Source organism: Pituophis catenifer, unplaced genomic scaffold, assembly GCF_029215685.1.
Source record: "Pituophis catenifer annectens isolate HBS135680 unplaced genomic scaffold, rPitCat1.0.hap2 SCAF_17, whole genome shotgun sequence".
NCBI classification, from domain to species: domain Eukaryota; kingdom Metazoa; phylum Chordata; class Lepidosauria; order Squamata; family Colubridae; genus Pituophis; species Pituophis catenifer.
The window spans coordinates 4819753-4839680 of record NW_027256897.1 but is presented as its reverse complement, the minus strand read 5'-3'; the positions used below and the strand labels follow the sequence as shown (position 1 = coordinate 4839680).

The following is a 19928-nucleotide window of genomic DNA, read 5'->3' as shown; positions in this document are numbered from 1 at the left end:
GGGCTCTGGAAGGCTATGATGAGATCGGAGGGGATGATGGGCTCTGGGAGGCTATGATGAGATCGGAGGGGATGATGGGCTCTGGGAGGGGAGGATGGGCTCTAAGAGGGGAGGATGAAATCGGAGGGGATGATGTCCTCTGGGAGGGGATGATGGCAGGGGTGAAATCCAGCAGGTTCTGACAAGTTCTCAGAACCGGTAGCGGAAATTTTGAGCACTTTGGAGAACCGGCAAATACCACCTCTGCCTGTGCCCAGAATGGGGTGGGAATGGGGACTTTACAGTATCCTTCCCCTGCCACGCCCATAGAACCGGTAGTAAAAAAAAATTGGATTTCACCACTGGATGATGGGCTTTGGGAGGGGATGATGAAATTGGAGGGGAGGATGGGCTCTGGGAGGGGAGGATGAGCTTTGGGAGGGGAGGATGAGATCAGAGGGGAGGATGGGCTCTTGGAGAGGATGATGAAATCAGAGGGGATGATGGGCTTGGGGAGGCTATGATGAGATCATAGGGGAGGATGGGCTCTGGGAGGGAATGATGGTTTTTGGAGGCAAGGCTTTACCTCTCGTCCCCGTTTTTGCAAGGGAAGAAGCCTGAAACAAAAATTTCCTCGCCTTTCCAAGGATGCATATTTGCAAAGATTCATGCAATTAAATTTGGGGGGAAATTGGAAAAAGTTCTCATCTAAAGTTACCCACAAACTGGACTTTTTATTTATACACCTAAGACATAAGAAGGACTAAATTTACTGTCATTCATTTAATTTTGCTGAAAAATCCTTTTCGTTTTATCTTTCTCTCTCTTTTTTCTTTCTTTCTTTCTTCTTTCTTTCTTTCTCTTTCTCTTTTTCTTTCTTTTTCTTTCTTTCTCTTCTTTCTCTGCCTCAGTCTTTCTTTCTTTCTCTTTCTGTCTCCCTTTCTCTCTCTCTCTTTCTTTATTCTAACCTGACTCATTGTCTTTTGAAATATGGTTGCAAATTTTTTTTAAAAAAAAAACTTGCGCCCCATTCCTGCCTGGGAAATAACACAACCGTAAACACAGACTACTGCTATTCTAAAAATAAGAGTTGACGAAAACAAGGGAAAGCTGTAGAAACGACATGATGCAACACGACGCTGACTTTTTTTTCCTAAAAATACACCAAAAGTCACTCTTCTTGTTTCCTCTTATAAAAACTCAATGAGGAACAGAAACATGTGCGACTTCTTTTCTACAACCGTGGATTGAATCAAGATGCAGAGCCTGTTTTGGTTAAATTTTAACCCCGACACGAGGCAGATTTATCTCGGCCCGTGTATGTCCTGCGCTGGAAAAAATAGTTTTGTTTTTTTTTTACATGCTTTTTCCAGTTAAGATCAAGAGATTTGATATGCTGGAGAATTCAAATGGGTAACCTACCTACCTCCCTTGCAAATTCAAAGGCATTTGGTTTTGTTCCTCCCCAGTTTCCAATTTTTTATTTTTAAAAAAAGGTCTTTTGGAAAATCAAGAGAGAGGAAGTGAAAAAAAGAGACAGTTTTTTTTAAAGTTGTTTTATTTTTTACATACAGACAAACAAAACATACAATGTATTTTTTTCTGAGCAGAGTATTTGCCGGTTCACAAATTTAAACAGTTTTTAGTCATTTCAACTAAATTTACAATTTATATATTCCGTTTTTGCCATAATAATCATTCTCTCTATTTTTTTTTAAAACCAATATTATCCTTCATCCTAACCTCTAATCTTAACCAAATTCAGTTTTTCCCTTCATCTCTGTTAAATATTCGGGCCAAAATTATTTAATTGTTTTTTAAAATGTTTTTAAATTTTATATGCTATGTTTTATCCTGGCTGTACACTGCCCTGAGTCCCGCAGGAAAAGGGCGGTATAGAAATATAATAAAATAAATAAATAAATAAATAAATAAACCCCTTAAATTTAAAATCTCACAAGTATAACTCCTAGCATTCCCTTATATTCCTTTAATATAATCACTAATGTTTTCCATTATCAGCTGTTTCAATATCTAATATCGTAATACAAATCAATTAATTATGTGGCGTTACAATCATTCATTTCTTATAAAAGTAGTAAACCCAATTGTTTCTTGTTCCAAATAATACAATCCAACATCTTAATAAAGACCAGTTAAAATTATATAGCCAACTTTTCTTTTTGTATATTAATAACAAACCAAATAACTTTCTGCCATATAATTCCTTGAATCTTATCTCTAATTTTCAATTATTTTATCAAACATAAAATAAACATAAAATCAAACATAAAAGAGCCTGAGTGGCGTAGGCGGCTAATGCCTCCTACTAAGGCAGCATTTAACATCCAGCTGCCTGCAATTACTGCGAGTTCAATTCTCACCAGGCTCAAGGTCGACTCAGCCTTCCATCCTTTCTAAGGTGGGTAAAATGAGGACCCGGTTTGTGGGGGCAATAAACTGACTTTGTATAAAATATACAAAAGTATGAAGGCTATTGCTTAACGCATTGTAAGCCGCCCTGAGTCTCCGGAGAAGGGTGGCATATAAAAAAAATATAAAAAAAATAAATATGTATTTATACTTCTTCAAACAACATCTTAATCATTTCTGCTTTCACCACAATCTAATTAATATGCAATATCATTTCAATTTTTCTTTTTTTGGATTAACCCACTTCCCTCCCTTGTAAATTCAAAGGCATTTGGTTTTGTTCCTCCCCAGTTTCCAATTTTTTTTTTTTTAAAAAAAGAGGCTTTTCGGAAAATCAAGAGAGAGGGAGTGAAAAAAAGAGGTTTGAGAGAGATTGGCAGGGTGCAGCTCTAACTTGTGCAAGGAGGGAGGAAAAGAGCAAGCAAGGGAGGCGTCAGTGGGTGGGTGGGTGAATTGGGTGGCTGTGGGAGAGGAAGAGAGGCAGGAGAGAATTGATGATGACACATCATTTGCAAAACTTCTCTTGGCCGAATCGGGGAGGGAGCCAAAAAAAAGAGAAAAGAAATGGCTGAAAGCCAGAAGAAAAGAAGCGGCTTTAAAAGTAAGTGTGGCATCAGGTGGGGGAAAGAGGGCAAGCAAGTTTGATGGCTGGGTCATCTTTGGGCAGGAAATGCCCAAGGGGACCAGGTGGCACGTCGTGCGCTGAGTGGCTTCCACGATGCTGGTTGCCCCCCCTCCCTACTCCAGCAAAATTCTTGGACATCAATTAATTGGCCAACTTTCTCCCCCCCCGACTATTGATTTTAATTGGGTTGTTTTTAAACTGTTTTTAAATTGTGTATGTTCTGTTTTATTCTGGCTGTTCACCACCCTGAGTCCTGCTGGAGAAGGGGGGGGTATAGAAATTAAAACAAACAAATAAATAAATATTGTGTGAATGTTCAAAGGGGGGGGGAAGAGAAGAGAAGGAGAGTTAGAGATTAAAAAAACCCACATTTTTGCAATTTTGGGGATGGTGCAAAGGACTTGGGAAGGCTTGGGTTGCAGCTTGAATTCCCCCCCCCCAAATTTGGCATCTGGATTGCTCGGCTCCTGCTTCGATTGAGTGAGAGAGAAATCCTGATTTAAAGCGCTGCTTTTATGAGCTGTTTTTAATAGTTGGTTCGGGGGCTAAGATCGTCTAGCCAAGCCGTTTAAGCAGGGTAAGCGATCGGCAGTCAGGATGTTAAGAAGTAAGTTTCTAGCTCTCATGATTCTGGGGGCAGAGCTCTGCTCAGATTTGGGCTGAGCTGCTGTAAAAGGTAAAAATTCAGAATAAATTCAGCTCTTAAGCGTTAGCCGATAATTGTCTTGGCTGCAGGGCAGAAATGATTTAGAATTGGATCCAGTATTTACAAATTACAATTCCATCCAGTTGTGTTTTGGTGTTTTTTTTTTTAAACTTTATTTTACAGCCTGGGGTATTCCTTTCTAAATCCTGTGTGTGTGTGTGGGCTACAGCAGTATTTCTCAATCTTATTCATGGTGTCTTGGACTTCAATTCCCAGAATTTCCCCGTCAGCAGGGGAATTCTGGGAGGTAAATCCATACACCTTCAAGGGCAGCGGTCGCCAACTGGAGGTGGTCCACGAGAAAATTTTGGTGGTCCTCAGAAAAATTATTTGCATTTTTTATATTGCACTAAATCAGGGGACCACAAACTACAGCCCCTGGAACAGACACGTGCAATGAAGGTTTGTGTTGCTGCAGAGAGTCTCCCCCTTCGGGGTCTTTTTGTGTGGGTCGGAGGGGGGCAGAAATTCCGACTCGGGGTCTGCTTCAGCCTCCTGGTGGGGGGCTTTGGGAGAAGGCTGGAGGGAAGCGTCGCTGGTGGCGAAGAGTCGGAGGGCCTCGTTCCAGTGGGACTGCATCATGGCCTGGAACTGGCTGACCATCTCAGCCTGCTGAGCTTCCAGGCGCCGGTACCTGGCCTTGCACTCTCATAGGTCTTCCCTCTGCTTGGAAAGCCTATGCTCCTAGTCCTCAGTGAGGTGCTTCTGCTGAGCCTCCTTCTCGGCCAGATCCAATTTGAACTGAGCTCTTTTGCCAACTCTTTTCTCCTGGTGGCTGCTTAGCTCCAACAACTGCTTCCTGTTGGGGCCCTAAGGAGCCCAGGTGGGCAGGCGAGGAGTGGCTGGGAGGGGAGGGGCGAGTAGAAGCCGGCGAGGTGCCCCTCCACATGAGTGACATCGAGTTGGCCACGCCCGCCCAGTCACATGACCACCTAGCCATGCCCACCCAGCCGGTCATTAGGCAGATCGTATTAGTGGTCCGCGGGATTTAAAATTATGAATTTAGTGGTCCCTGAGGTCCGAAAGATTGGGGACCCCTGTTCAAGTGGATAAGGTTGAGAAAATCCCGAGCTGGAAGCTGCCATATAAACGTTTGCCCACAAACTGGAGGCAAGTCCTTGTATGTCAGGAGATTTAAACTGGAGCTGACTTCAGGAGGAGACTCTGCTATTGATTTGCACTCTCTAAGAGGCTAGTCCACATGGTCCAAAATAAGAGTTGATTGAATGGCGAACCTAGAAGGAATCTGTCTGTGGAGATTCTCAGTCCTGTTCCAGGTCGTGTTTGTCCCAAAGCTGCTTTTTTTCAACTGGACTTTTTCGGTTTTTCTTTGAAGGCGTTTCACTTCTCTTTCAAGAAGTTTCTACCACTCATCCAAGAGCTGAAGAAGCTTCTTGGGATGAGAAGCGAAATGTCTTCAAAGAAAAAAACCCAGAAAGTTTTTTTTCCAAGTTGTCTCTTGAAAAAAAAAAAAACACCGAAGAACCTCTCTTCCATCGAATCTGATGCGTGGCTAATCTTAGCCCAATATATGACTGCCAGTTTCTACCTTGTAGTAGCTACAAACGAGGCAGAGGCCTTGCACTTACTGAAAGCAGGTGTCAGCAGAAGGAAGCGTGAAACGGGGAAAACACCACCTACCCGCCCCCCCCCCCAGGAAGTGGGCAGATTTTTATCTTCACAACATGCACATCCGTCGCACGCTATTCGTGCTCCACAATCTCTAGGCACTCTAACCCCAAAACAGTGGCTTCCTGTTGTGTTGAATTAACACCCATCCTCCCCAGCCAACCGGGGTTGTGGAGTTTGCCTCCCAGGCAGGATGATGATCTCAAATCTGGGATGAGCTGGCCAGACCTTATGCCCATCATATGAAGCTCAGATGTGTCAAAATGTTGTGTATTTGGTTTATTTATTAATCTTGGGCAGGATTCAAAAGCATAATCCCGATTTCAGAGGATTTGTAGAATAGAATAGAATAGAATAGAATAGAATAGAATAGAATAGAAACAGAAAATAGAGTAGAATAGAATAGAAACAGAAAATAGAATAGAATAGAATAGAGAGAGTAGAGTAGAGTAGAGTAGAGTAGAGTAGAGTAGAGTAGAAGAGAAGAGAAGAGAAGAGAAGAGAAGAGAAGAGAAGAGAAGAGAAGAGAAGAGAATTCTTTTATTGGCCAAGTGTGATTGGACATAGAAGGAATTTGTCTTGGTGCATATGCTCTCTAAAAGAAAAGATGCATTCGTCAAGAATCATCAAGAATAGAATAGAATAGAGTAGAGTAGAGTAGAATAGAATAGAATAGAATAGAATAGAATAGAATAGAATAGAATAGAATAGAATAGAATAGAATAGAATAGAATTCTTTTATTGGCCAAGTGTGATTGGACACCCAAGGAATTTGTCTTGGTGCATATGCTCTCTAAAAGAAAAGATGCATTCGTCAAGAATCATCAAGAATAGAGTAGAATAGAATAGAATAGAATAGAATAGAATAGAATAGAATAGAATAGAATAGAATAGAATAGAATAGAATTCTTTTATTGGCCAAGTGTGATTGGACACACAAGGAATTTGTCTTTGGTGCATTAGCTCTCAGTGTACATAACAGAAAAGATGCATTCATCAAGAATCATCAAGAATATAAAAAATAAAAATAAAATAAAAAATAAAATAAAAAAGAATAGAATAGAATAGAATAGAATAGAATAGAATAGAATAGAATAGAATAGAATAGAATAGAATTCTTTTATTGGCCAAGTGTGATTGGACACACAAGGAATTTGTCTTGGTGCATATGCTCTCAGTGTACATAAAAGAAAAGGTGCATTCGTCAAGAATAGAATAGAATAGAATAGAATTCAATGTACATAAAAGAAAAGCTACATTTGTCAAGAATCATAAGGTACAACACTTAATGATAGTCATAGGGAACAAATAAGCAATCGAATCATAGTAGGAAACAATCAATATAAATCGTAAGGATACCAGCAACAAAGTTACAGTCCTACCCTCATAAGTGGGAGGAAATTCACACGCACCTAAAAGTACATTTCTCCTCTTGATTTAAATCTTTATAGATTTAAAAAGTTGGGAAAACAAAGTCACGTTTTTATACGCGATACTCGCAGAAAGGTTATCATGGGCACAAAGAACGAAAGATTTGGCAATACATATAACAGAGGGATAGTTGATGAAGATGCTTGTACTTGCTGAAGTGATTAGATTAAAGTTTGATTAGGGGAAAAAAAGACATTATCTACATTTATCGGTGGCTGGAAAAACCCCTTACGGAGTTTTTCTGCGGGGGGGGGGGAAAGAAATGAACTCATGATCTCTGGTTTTGACGATTCTATAGAATTCTTTATTGGCCAAGTGTGATTGGACACACAAGGAATTTGTCCTTGGTTCATACGCTCTCAGTGTACATAAAAGAAAAGATACATTCGTCAAGAATCATATAGAATAGAATAGAATAGAATAGAATAGAATAGAATAGAATAGAATAGAATAGAATAGAATTCTTTATTGGCCAAGTGTGATTGGACACACAAGGAATTTGTCCTTGGTTCATACGCTCTCAGTGTACATAAAAAGAAAAGATACGTTCGTCAAGAATCATAAGGTACAACACTTAATGATAGTCATAGGGTACAAATAAGCAATCAAATCATACTAGGAAACAATCAATATAAATCGTAAGGATACCAGTAACAAAGTTATAGTCATGTAGTCATAAGTGGGAGGAAATGGGAGGTAGGAACGATGAGAAGATTAATACAGTGGTGAAATCCAAATTTTTTTACTACCGGTTCTGTGGGCATGGCTTGGTGGGTGTGGTGTGCCTTGGTGGGCGTGGCAGGGGACGGATACTGCAAAACCTCCATTCCCACCCCATTCCACGGGAAGGATACTACAAAATCCCCATTCCCTCCCCACTCCTGAGGGAAGGATATTGCAAAATCTCCATTCCCACCTCACTTTGGGGCCAACCAGAGGTGGTATTTGACGGTTCTCCGAACTGCTCAAAATTTCCGCTACCGGTTCTCCAGATCCTGCTGGATTTCACCCCTGGATTAATAGTAATAGTAATGCAGACTTAGTGAATAGTTTGACAGTGTTGAGGGAATTATTTGTTTAGCAGAGTGATGGCGTTCGGGGGAAAAACTGTCCTTGTGTCTAGTTGTTCTGGTGTGCAGTGCTCTATAGCGTCGTTTTGAGGGTAGGAGTCGAAACAGTTTATGTCCAGGATGTGAGGGGTCTGTAGATATTTTCCCAGCCCTCTTTTTGACTCGTGCAGTATCCAGGTCCTCCATGGAAGGCAGGTTGGTAGCCATTGTTTTTTCTGCAGTTCTAATGATCCTCTGAAGTCCGTGTCTGCCTTGTTGGGTTGCAGAACCAAACCAGACAGTTATGGAGGTGCAGATGACAGACTCAGTAGTTCCTCTGTAGAACTGGATCAGCAGCTCCTTGGGCAGTTTGAGCTTCCTGAGTTGGTGCAGAAAGAACATTCTTCGTTGTGCTTTTTCTGATGACGTTTTTGATGTTGGGTGTCCATTTTAGAACCTAGAAATGTGAAGGTCTCTACTGTTGATACTGTGTTGTCTAGTATTGTAAGAGGTGGCAGTATGGGAGGGTTTCTCCTAAAGTCCACCACCATTTCTACGGTTTCGAGTGTGTTCAGTTCAGAGTGCGTTCAATTTATCTATAGGATAAATTATAGAAAGAAGAAGAGTCACAATATAACTTTAGAAGTAAGTTGGCCACTCTTCCCATAACTGCTCTAAAGATAGACAAAAAAAATCTAAAGAAGGAACTTTCTTTTCTATTTTTCCTTCGATCTTTTTTCTTTCTTCCTTCAATCTTTTTTCCTTCTTCCTTTTTCCTACTTGCTACCGATTTTTACTCGTCAACTTTCAACAGAACTCTTATTCAAAAAGAAAAACCCTGCTAATTTTCTGCATCCTGTTAAGCAGAATTTTTGTTTAAAAAAAACAAACAAAAAAAAACCCCTTCCAAATCACGCTAGGAAAAGAGAGCTCTGGGGGAAGGAAAAAATTACCCCAACAATGTGCAGCTTGTTTCCGATAATTAAGAGATAGAAATAGGTTTGGGGGGGAAGCTTGTGGAAAACACACATAGAGAGAGACACACATCTTGCAAATCTCAGCCGGTGTCGTTCCTGGGAATTAAGTGACCCTTGTTGTTTTTATTTCAGAGTTTTTGAAGCTCAAAGGGTTCGGAAGCCTGAGTAACATTCCTCGCAGCTTCGGCTTCCGCAGAATCTCCGTTGCCCCCAGACTCTCTGAGACCCACGGAGGGGGGTCGCTGTCTTCTAAGGGCTTCCTGACCTTCAGCTTCGAGATCACTCAAGATGACTTGGGTGCTGGGCCCAAAAGCCCGTCGCATTATGCCCGTTCCAGCCACATGTTCACCCACATGGGCACCATGCCCAGAGGCAGCTCAAGGCAGAAGGTTGAGAGTCACGGGGCAGAGAAGGCCTTGGAGACGACGTTGCCGAAGACCCCGGAGCTTGGAGACATGGGGAGGGTTGACGTTCCACAGACAGGTTCTCCATCGTGTGGAGAAGGAGCAGAACCCAACGAGAAAGAGAGGTCGTCTTCTGTAGTCAACGTTGGTCCAAGTGGTTCCTCAGAAGTGATGGTCCAGGCTGAGAAGCCCTCTCAATGTTTCCTTGAACCTGGAGAAGTGTCCAGTCCAGGAACGAAGGAGAAACCAAAGCAGGTAGAACGGGATTGTCTTCAAGGAACAGGTAGATCCTTTGAGTGGGCTCAGGATGATCTAGAGGTCTTCCCCCTAAGTCCGTCTCACTATGCCCAGTCTTGTGATGCCTACAGCCACTTGGGCACCATGCCGAGGGCCCGCGCTGGGCAGTCCAAGAAGTCCACCAAAGAGAAGAAGCCTACGACGGCTCAACAAGACCTCAAGCAAGATCTGCCCACAGAAGCAATCCCATCCCGTGAGGAAACTGCCAAGGAGGCTAAAGACCAAGAGGCTGCAGAGACAACTTTAGAAGAGGACCTAGAACACAGGTGAGATAGGTGTAACCTTGTTGTAAACCAAGGGCTTGTGTTAATGGTCCATCACACTTAGCTCTCTAATGTGGATCTATCTCCATTTCACAAATCCCCTCACTCTCCCCCAAAATTATGGCCAGGAAGGTCTTCTAAGGATAGTGTATCTCAACCTCAGCAACAGGTGTGGACTTCTCTGGCTAAGGAATCCTGGGAGTTGAAGTCCACCCTTCTAGAAGTTGCTCAACTCTAGATAGATTTACCTGCTTACTGAACTCGTCTGCAGCCAAGAGGAACCAGGCCTACTACAGTAGCGGCCAAAATTGTGGAAACCTTTTGGGAAAAGTATACTTTTGAGGTTTGATGGCTAATAACACCACCTTTTGGGGGGGAGTTTCAAGATAATTCTATTCCACTACTGGAATGGCCTGGGAATAGCCCAGACCTTCACCCTATGGAGCCGACGAAAGAAACTGGTTAGTCAGAAACGACCCAGCAATAAAACCCAGTTAATAGAAGCCATCATTCAATCTTGGTTTCACATGATAACAGCTGTAGAACTAAAAGACTTTGGTTCACTCCATGGGAAGATGTTGTAAGGCCGTCATTCATGCTAAAGGTTACCCAACTAAATATTAACTGACATGGTGATCATTTTTGTATATTTCATTTTTTCTATGGGGATCATTTTGCATATCTCATTTTTTCTATGGGGATCATTTTTGTATATCTCATTTTTTCTATGGGGATCATTTTTGTATATCTCATTTTTTCTATGGGGATCATTTTTGCATATCTCCATTTTTTCTATGGGGATCATTTTTGCATATCTCCATTTTTTCTATGGGGATCATTTTTGCATATCTCATTTTTTCTATGGGGATCATTTTTATATATCTCATTTTTTCTATGGGGATCATTTCTGCATATCTCGTTTTTTCTACGTGTTTCCCTTTTCGTCTTTATCCCGTGACTGCTATTCTAATAGCAAATCCTTCCTAAAAGTAATGCATTACATCCTTGATTCAATTATCTTTCCGTCGATGATATAATTTTAGGGTACTACTCCAAAAAAAAAAAAAAAAAGTGGTGTTATTAGCTAGTTGTAGAAAATACAACTTTCCCCAAAAAGGTTTCCACAATTTTGGGCACTACTGTGTAGTAAGCAGAAGGAGGTCATTATGTCAGGCAGAAGATAACGGGCAGGTGGGCGGGAGACGTTGCAATGAGTAGGGAGAAAAGGACACAACCCATCTCACACAAGGGACACAATCCTTTTTGGGTGATGGACAAGAGAAGATCAAGGAACCGGGCAGGGGATTTTTGCCAACCGTTGCAAAAAAAACACAACAACAATGAAAGAATTTTGGTCTCCTGCCATCAAAATTGTCCTCAACTGCCCCAACTTGGCTGGTGCTTCCATGCACCAGGTCGTTGATCTGAGGGGTCTTCTCTTACCTTGCTCTGACCCCAGAGATGGACACACACCCCTCCCCAATCTCCTGAGAAGCTGTCTCACCCTCAGAAAGGGGGGGTGGGCTTTGTAAATCTCAGGGGACTGGGATTAGAGAGGGATCCAGACCCAACTGGACGAAGAGGAGGAAGCTCCCAACTCGGCTGGGCTGTGCATTCCAGGGGAAGAGGGAGGGACGGGGACTTGGGAAGGAGGAGAAACCGAGGCCCGGAGGGAGGGAGGCGCCTGGATGGTCAAGGCTGGCAGAACAAGAGAAGACGGAGCAGCTGGACGGAGGGGGGCAGCCGGTCTGGTGAAGCGTTGAGAAGATTCCCCACTTCTTCTTCCTCCTCCTCCTCCTCCCCTCTGGGGTGCAACCAGGCAGGAGAGAAGCGATGGCCGAGGTGGGAATGCGATGTCCCAACCTGGATTCCATCAGGTATGGTCAGCGGGAATTCGTTTGGCTGGGATTTTGCGTTGAGGTTCACATCTCAGCTCTTGGTTAGGTTCGTCAGGTGTCGTTCTGGAATCTCAGTTAGATAGACGGGCCCAAAACATCTCAACCAGGTTTTGGCCATGATTTGGCCATAGTACGACAACAATCCTGGTTTTGCCCATTGTGCTAAACTGTGGAGTTTTTTTCTTCTTCTTCTAACTATGGGGTATCAAGTCAGTGACATTAGCCAGATGATAATCCAGGGTTTGCAAGCGACAACGACTGTGTTCTCACAGGGCAGGTAAGGAGGTCGTTGTTTTTTTCCCGAGCAAAAACGGCTGGCTTCACAGATCACGCTAAGCCAGGAATCGTGGTTTGCGAACCACAGTAGCCCGGTTTACATGCCAGGTTGAAAACGAAAGCAAGCGAAGACAAAAAAAAACAAAACATCGTATTCTTTTTTTCAGCGTTAGCTTTCCGACGTTTCCGACACTTTCCCACTTTTCAAATCCTCAGAAAGTTCCTTGACATCTTGGTCCATTCTCTTTAGGGCCACTGGTGTTTTTTTTTTTTAAATGCATTTTTTAAAAAATTCTTTTCTTTTTTTTTTTTCCCCACTCCCTCTTTTCTCAGCTGGTTTATCACCTCTTGTCTGGCCAATTTCTAGGTTGCTCAACCCTCTGCTTCCAAAAGTTTTTTCTCTACCTCCAGGGGAAAAAAACAAAAAAAATCTCTGCAAGAGTTTAATCAAAGGATCCAATTGATTGCTTTGGGAGGAGAAACGAGGTCCCTTTACTCTCAAAACCGTTTGGGGTTTCCCGTCTGCGGAGAGAAATAAGCCGTGAAGGTTTTTTTTAAAAAAAAAAAATAAATAGAAAAAAGTGGCGCATTTCAAAAAAAGACCCCAGCCGTTGAAAGAAAGAGGCTGGTAATTTTGACAGGCAAGATAGAGAGCAAGGATATTAGAGGGAGACGGTATATTTTTTTTGCATCCTAATAATGATCGGTTTGAATCAAATGGATCCCTCCAGAACAATTTGCTCAGGATGCTAATGATGCCTGATTAGAACAGTGGCTAGTAAACCATGATTAATAACGTTGCAGCAGCTTCTACGACCGAAAGTAGCCGAGATGCAGGAAACGTGGCTTCTTATCTCCCGCTTAACTCTTCTAAGCTGCCTCTTTGCACCGTCCTGTGAGGTACAGCGTCACGACAACCCTGTGAGGTAGGCCAGGCTCCAAATTCCCCTCCATTGCAGGGATTATAACCCTGATTTTTTTTTTCCCTGTTTGAGTTCAGCTCCTTTAACTATCTCTCCACTCCACTTCTCTGACTTTTCCCTAATAATTGGTTGACTCTGTCCCGATTTGACACTCCTACTCGGTGGAAAAATTGCACAGATCCTAATTCGGTCCCATTGCTTTGGGGTGTCATTCCAGTCTCACCTCGCTGGGGAAGATGGGAGGTGTATTCCAGTAGTAAAGAGCTGGGAATATATTGCTTGGGAGTCCAGTAGTAAGATTGGGATAATTCTTATTTTTTTATTAATAATACAAAATTAAAAAAACATTGGACATAGATATGACATCACTTGTTCCAAATATCTTCCGTCACTTTACAATAATATTAGTACATATAGTTCTTAAGCTTCTTAAGCTTTGTTCATTATTTAAACATAATATAATACGATATTTGACAGTCCTACTCGGTGGAAAAATTGTACAGATCCTAATTCGGTCCCATTGCTTTGGGGTATCATTCCAGCCTCACCTCGCTGGGGAAGATGGGAGGTGTATTCCAATAGTAAAGAGCTGGGAGTATACTGATTGGGAGTCCAGTAGTAAGATTGGGATAATTCTTATTTTTTTATTAATAACACAAAATTAAAAAAACATTGGACATAGATATGACATCACTTGTTCCAAACATCTTCCGTCACTTTACAATAATATTAGTACATATAGTTCTTAAGCTTTGTTCATTATTTAAACATAATATAATATGATATTAATACTTTTCCCCTTATTTCTGTATATTTATTTATCTCTTAAACATACATTTACCTATAATAACATCTATATTTTTGTTCTAAGACTATACATTTGGCTTGGCTGCCTTCTTGTTCTCTATAAGATTGGGATAATTCTTCAATACTTTGTTTTCATTCGTTCAGATAAGTTTAAAGACAGAATTGTCTGGTTCGCACACAACTCCTATAAACTCAGTCTCTGGGGTGTGCAAGACAGATTTATGCCTTCCAGGGTTGGGTACAAGCCCACCTTGGTGGTCTTTCAATCCAAAAAGGGAGGATATTTTAGCATTCTACACAGAACATTGTTAGGCTTTCTTGTACTCTTAAAAAAAACCCTGATTTTATTTTGAAGGGCAACATTTCAAGATTGCCCTTTGACCGGCTAGGAAAAGTAGTCATCTTCCTTCAAAAATTCCCACCATTCTTTCCTTCCCGAATTAAATTTCCCGAGCTGACCTTGTCATGGGAAGCAGACGCTGGCTGAGGACATCTGCAAGCAGTTAGGAAGCCAGAAAATATATATATATATATATATCCGTCATGCCGTGTGACAGCTCTTTTAGCAAACTCCCCCATCCTCTTATTTTAGTGACTTTTATACATGGTTGTAAAATCGTTTATTTTTATCTAATATGAACTGAGTAAAGCTCTTTTATTAGGAGGAGCGATTTTAGGTTGAGGATTAGAGAGAGGATTAGGTTTTAGACTACGAGTTCTGGAATTTATCAGCTTCAAGCGTTCGCCAATGAAGTAGGGGTATGTTTGAAAATCCTTTAAACCACCCCGAGGATGCAAAACCAAAAGCTAACGTATAAAAGCAAAAAAGGGGAATCAAAAAGAGTTTAAAAGGAAGCATAAACTGGATGTACAGTCGGGAGGAAGCCTTAAACCCAACATGGCGGCAACGACACCCAGACAATCATAGATAAAGGACTTATTTCAGATTTATTTACAGTAACAGAGTTGGAAGGGACCTTGGAGGTCATCAATTCGATTTCATTTTGAATTGTTTTTATAGGATTTTATTCACAATTTGTGTTTGGAAGTCTGTATTTTGATATGGCCTATGGGCTAATCATGCTAATTTAGCACTTATAGCTTTTATGTACACTGAGAGCTTATGCACCGGAGACAAATTCCTTGTGTGTCTGATCACACTTGGCCAATAAAGAATTCAGTTCAGTTCAACTCTCAACTCAACTCTCAACTCTCAACTCTCAACTCTCAACTCTCAACTCTCAACTCTCAACTCTCAACTCTCAACTCTCAACTCTACTCTACTCTACTCTACTCTACTCTACTCTACTGTATTATTTTCTACTCTACTCTATTATTTTCTACTCTACTCTACTCTACTCTACTCTACTCTACTCTACTCTACTCTACTCTTTTCTACTCTACTCTTCTACTCTACTCTATTTTTCTACTCTATTCTATTCTATTCTTCTCTACTCTATTCTATTCTATTCTATTCTATTCTATTCTATTCTACTCTACTCTATTCTATTCTACTCTACTCTACTCTACTCTACTCTTCTACTCTATTCTTCTACTTTACTCTACTCTTCTACGCTATTCTTCTACTCTACTCTATTCTTCTACTCTACTCTATTCTTCCACTCTATTCTATTCTATTCTTTTCTACTCTACTCTTCTACTCTACTCTATTCTTCTACTTTACTCTACTTTACTCTTCTACTCTATTCTTCTACTCTACTCTACTCTACTACTCTACTCTTCTACTCTACTCTATTCTTCTACTCTATTCTATTCTATTCTTTTCTACTCTACTCTATTCTTCCACTCTATTCTATTCTATTCTATTCTATTCTTTTCTACTCTACTCTTCTACGCTATTCTTCTACTCTACTCTATTCTTCTACTCTACTCTATTCTTCCACTTTATTCTATTCTATTCTATTCTATTCTTTTCTACTCTACTCTTCTACTCTACTCTATTCTTCTACTTTACTCTACTTTACTCTTCTACTCTATTCTTCTACTCTACTCTACTCTATTACTCTACTCTACTCTTCTACTCTACTCTATTCTTCTACTCTATTCTATTCTATTCTTTTCTACTCTACTCTATTCTTCTACTTTACCCTACCCTACCCTACTCTACTCTATAAACTAAACCTGTGTGTTTTATTTAAGAGTATATATGAAAACTAGGTTATCCATCAATGTTTTCCTGTTTTAAATATCTTTTAAAATAATACAAGTAGTCCTCGAATTACAACAGCTCACTTAGTGATGTTCAAAGTTACAACGGCACTGAAAAAGGGACTTACGGCCATTTTTCACACTGATGACCGTTGCAGCATCCCTATGATCACATGATCGAAATTCAGAACTGTTGGCAACTGAACTCACCTTTACGACAGTGGCAACGTGCCGGGGGGGTCCTGCGATTCCCCCCCCCCCAATTGGGAAGCCGGATTCACTGAACAACGGTGTTATTAATTCAACCACTGCCGCACTTAACAAATGCGGCAAGAAAACGGGGTCAAACTCATTTTACAAGTGTCTCACTTAGCGACGTCAATTTTGGGCACCATTGTGGTCCTAAGTCGAGGACTGCCTGTATATGTATTTAATGTAAATGTTATATATATATATATTTTCTGAGGTTTTTGCGGGTGTTTGTATGTAGGTCTTTGGTTATTCGGGTTTACTCCCGTGTAAAAATGGAGGTTTCACATTGCTCCTAGAAGCACGAAGCCGAAGACACCAGCCTGAAGATGACGAATGAGACTTCGTCGAAACGTTGCCAAGAAACCTCCAATTTTACGCGGGAGAAAACCTGAATAACCAAAGACCTACACACACACACACATATATATATATATATATATGTGTGTATATATATATATATATATATATATATATATATATATATATATATATATATATATATATATATATATATATATCCTGTTTCCCCAGAAATAAGACATCCCCTGATAATAAGCCCAATCAGGCTTTTGAGCGCATGCGCTAAAATAAGCCTTCCCCAAAAAATAAGCCCTCCCCAAAAATATTTAAACGCAGAGCTGGAAATCAGGTAAGACGGCAAGAGGAGCCCCGTCTTGCTCCACGCGCCCCAAAATAAGACCTCCCCCCAAAATAAGGCCAAGCGCTTATTTCGTGGTTCAGAAAAATACAAGACAAGGTCTTATTTTCGAGGAAACACGGTAGATAGATTCATTGAAACTTTAATTCTTTATCGTTTCCTTGAGTGGGAGTCTGGGGGTGGAAGATTTGGGGAGGGGGCTTTAGTTCAGCAAGGCTTAAGATGAGAAATTAGGAAGGAGGTTGGAGGGGGGTCTTCGGGGGAACAGCAGCTGGGAGATTTCTCCTTTTTTTTTTTTTCAGATTTAGTCCCCAGTTGCTCTCAAAATTCTTGGTTTCCTGCCCAGAAACCCCCCCCACCCTGATTCACAACCCTGGAATTTTTCTCACGGTCCCCTCTCCACCCCCCCCCCCGCTCCACCTCGATCCTGTAGCTTCCAAGCCCATCTTCATCTGGGGCTCTGGCCTGGCGTGGAAAACTTTGGCGGCAACTGGGATGAGAGCAAGAGGGTTGCAAAAAAAAAAAAAAAAGGGCCCATCGAGCTCTTGGGATAATGTGACAGCAGCAAAAAAAAAAAAATTTGGGTGGTGGAGGGGGAGGAAGAGCCCTTAGGGTTTTTTGGGGAGGGGGGGGAGAGCTGAGATCACGAAGGTCTCCCTTCGCACTTTGCCGATCGGTTCCCACGCTTCCGATTTCGTCCTTGGCCGCTGGCCAACTTTGCGCAAAGGTTTTGCAACCAGGGTCGGCTGGTTCAGCTCTTCGCCCGCCTCCCACCCCCCACCAAACTCAACAGGGCGGTTTGAAATGCTTAGCATGCAAGGCAAATCTGGCCTGTCGTGACAGGCGGCCGGGGGGGGAATAAACCATGGTTAACGATAAACCAGGATATCATTGCCTACACTCCAACGCTCCCTCCTGCTCCTTCCTTCCTTCGCCCTGCTGTTGGGCTAGCAGAAGATGCTCTTATGATTTAAGCGTTTCGCTCTTAAATGGAGATCAGCAGCTCGGGGAGAACCGGTTCGTCTCTGAATGAGTCGCCGTTCTGTGTCTCATCCGAACGGCTCAGCAAAGAGTTTTACTCAGGGTTTTATATGTCAGAAAATTGCCCTCGGGCTGAGCGTGGAGGAGGCAACAGCTTTTTGTGGATGGTGGCCTCCCCTTCCCTCCGTGGCAGATTAGATTATATTAACAGAGTTGGAAGGGACCTTGTAGGTCATCTAGTCCACCACCACCCCCACCTCCCACCCAAGCACCATTTCTGACTGATGACAGTCCAGTCTCTTCTTGAAAGCTTCCAGGGATGAAGCTCTCACAACTTCTGAAGGCAACTTCTGTTCCACTGGTTGATTCTTCTTACTGTCGAAAAATTTCTCCTTATTTCCAGGTTGAATCTCTCCTTGATCAGTTTCCATCCATTATTCCTTGTCTGGCCTTCAGGTACTTTGGAGAATAGCTTGACCCCCTTCCTCCTCTCTGTGGCAGCCCTTCAAATATTGGAATATTGCTCTCCTGTCTTCCCTGGTCCTTCTCTTCACTAGACTAGCCAGGCCCAGTTCCTGCAACCGTTCATCGTATGTTTTAGCTTCCAGGCCTTTGATCATCTTAGATAGATTCAGATTAACAGAGTTGGAAGGGATCTTGTAGGACATCTAGTCCACCCCCCCCCCACCCCCTGCCCAAGCACCATTTCTGACAGATGGCAGTCCAGTCTCTTCTTGAAAGCTTCCAGTGATGAAGCTCCCACAACTTTTGAAGGCAACTTCTGTTCCACGGGTTGATTGCTCTCTGTCGGAAAAATTCTCCTTATTTCTAGGTTGAATCTCTCCTTGTTCAGTTTCCATCCATTATTCCTTGTCTGGCCTTCAGGTGCTTTGGAAAATAACTTGACCTCCTTCCTCCTCTCTGTGGCAGCCCCTCAAATATTGGAAGACGGCTATCCTGTCTCCCCTGGTCCTTCTCTTCCCTAGACCAGCCATGCCCAGTTCCTGCAACCGTTCTTCATATGTTTTAGCCTCCAGTCCGCTCATCATCTCGGTTGCTCTTCTCTGCACTCTTTCTAGAGTCTCAGCCTCTTTTTTTTTTTTATAGTGTGGTGACCAAAAGTGGATGCAGTACTCTAGGTGTGGTCTTAAGATAGACTGCCTCTGAATGTGGAGGCTCTAAAGGAGCTAATAGCCGGCGTGAGCTACCAGCCGCAGGGTTAGGATAGCATATAGTTGGGTTTGTTCTAAAACATTTTTTTCTTTTTTTGCTATTTTAATATTGATGCGTGTATTTTCAGCTAGGGACAGATTGGGACACAGAGCAGCAGAAAAATACACATATTTTCCTAAGAGGGATTATTGTTATAGTAATCACTTTTTAAAAAAATGGACTGAGATCATTCCTCCAATGAAGGAGGCTGGTTGAATATTTAAAGAGCTGGTGCATTGCCAGCCTTCCCATCTGAACCTGTCTCCCTGCTTCCGAATTAATCTCCCATATCGACAAGGACTTTGCCGGCCTCAGCCTAACTTTACACTCAGTTTACCACTCGGCCAAATGATGAAGGAAGACCCTTAGGTTCAGGGGCTGTTTTTCTTCACTTGTTATGGTGGGGGTGGCGGGAATTCAAAATGTTCCTTTGCTCGCACTACAATTTCTTTTTGCTTTTTTTTCCCTTCCTTCGTTTATAAGCCTCAAATCGAATTGAGGTGCAAAAGTCATTTGCTGGATTGTATTCAAGAGGGCAGCAGAAGTGATGGCTGGCGGGTCTGAGACAGAGAGACTGGTAGAAAAGAATATAAATTAGCTGATAAGATGGAGAATAGAAGGGAGAGGTTAAGGGGAGATTAGACTAGACTAGACACTAGATTAGATTATAGACTGGGCTAGGACATAAGAGTAGAATAAAATAGGATAGGATAGGAAATAGAATGGAATGGAATAGGGAATAAAAATCAAAATTAGAATAGGATAGGATAGGATAGGATAGGATAGAATAGAATAGAATAGAATAGAATAGAATAGAATAGAATAGAATAGAATAGAATAGAATAGAATAGAATAGAATGTGGAATGGAATGGAATGGAATGGAATGGAATGGAATGGAATGGAAGGGAAGGGAAGGGAAGGGAAGAGAAGAGAAGAGAAGAGAAGAGAAGAGAAGAGA

General features: G+C 41.8%; 1 protein-coding gene across 1 annotated transcript in view; it reads left to right on the top strand.

The window, feature by feature from the left end:
- The first annotated feature begins 9614 nt into the window (after window positions 1-9614).
- The window catches only part of SH2D3C (SH2 domain containing 3C), a 46754-nt gene continuing 36440 nt past the window's right edge, over window positions 9615-19928 (top strand). The window contains exon 1 of the mRNA XM_070955555.1: window positions 9615-9796. Coding sequence (XP_070811656.1) covers window positions 9615-9796 — 182 coding nt within the window. The remainder of the gene's footprint in view (window positions 9797-19928) is intronic.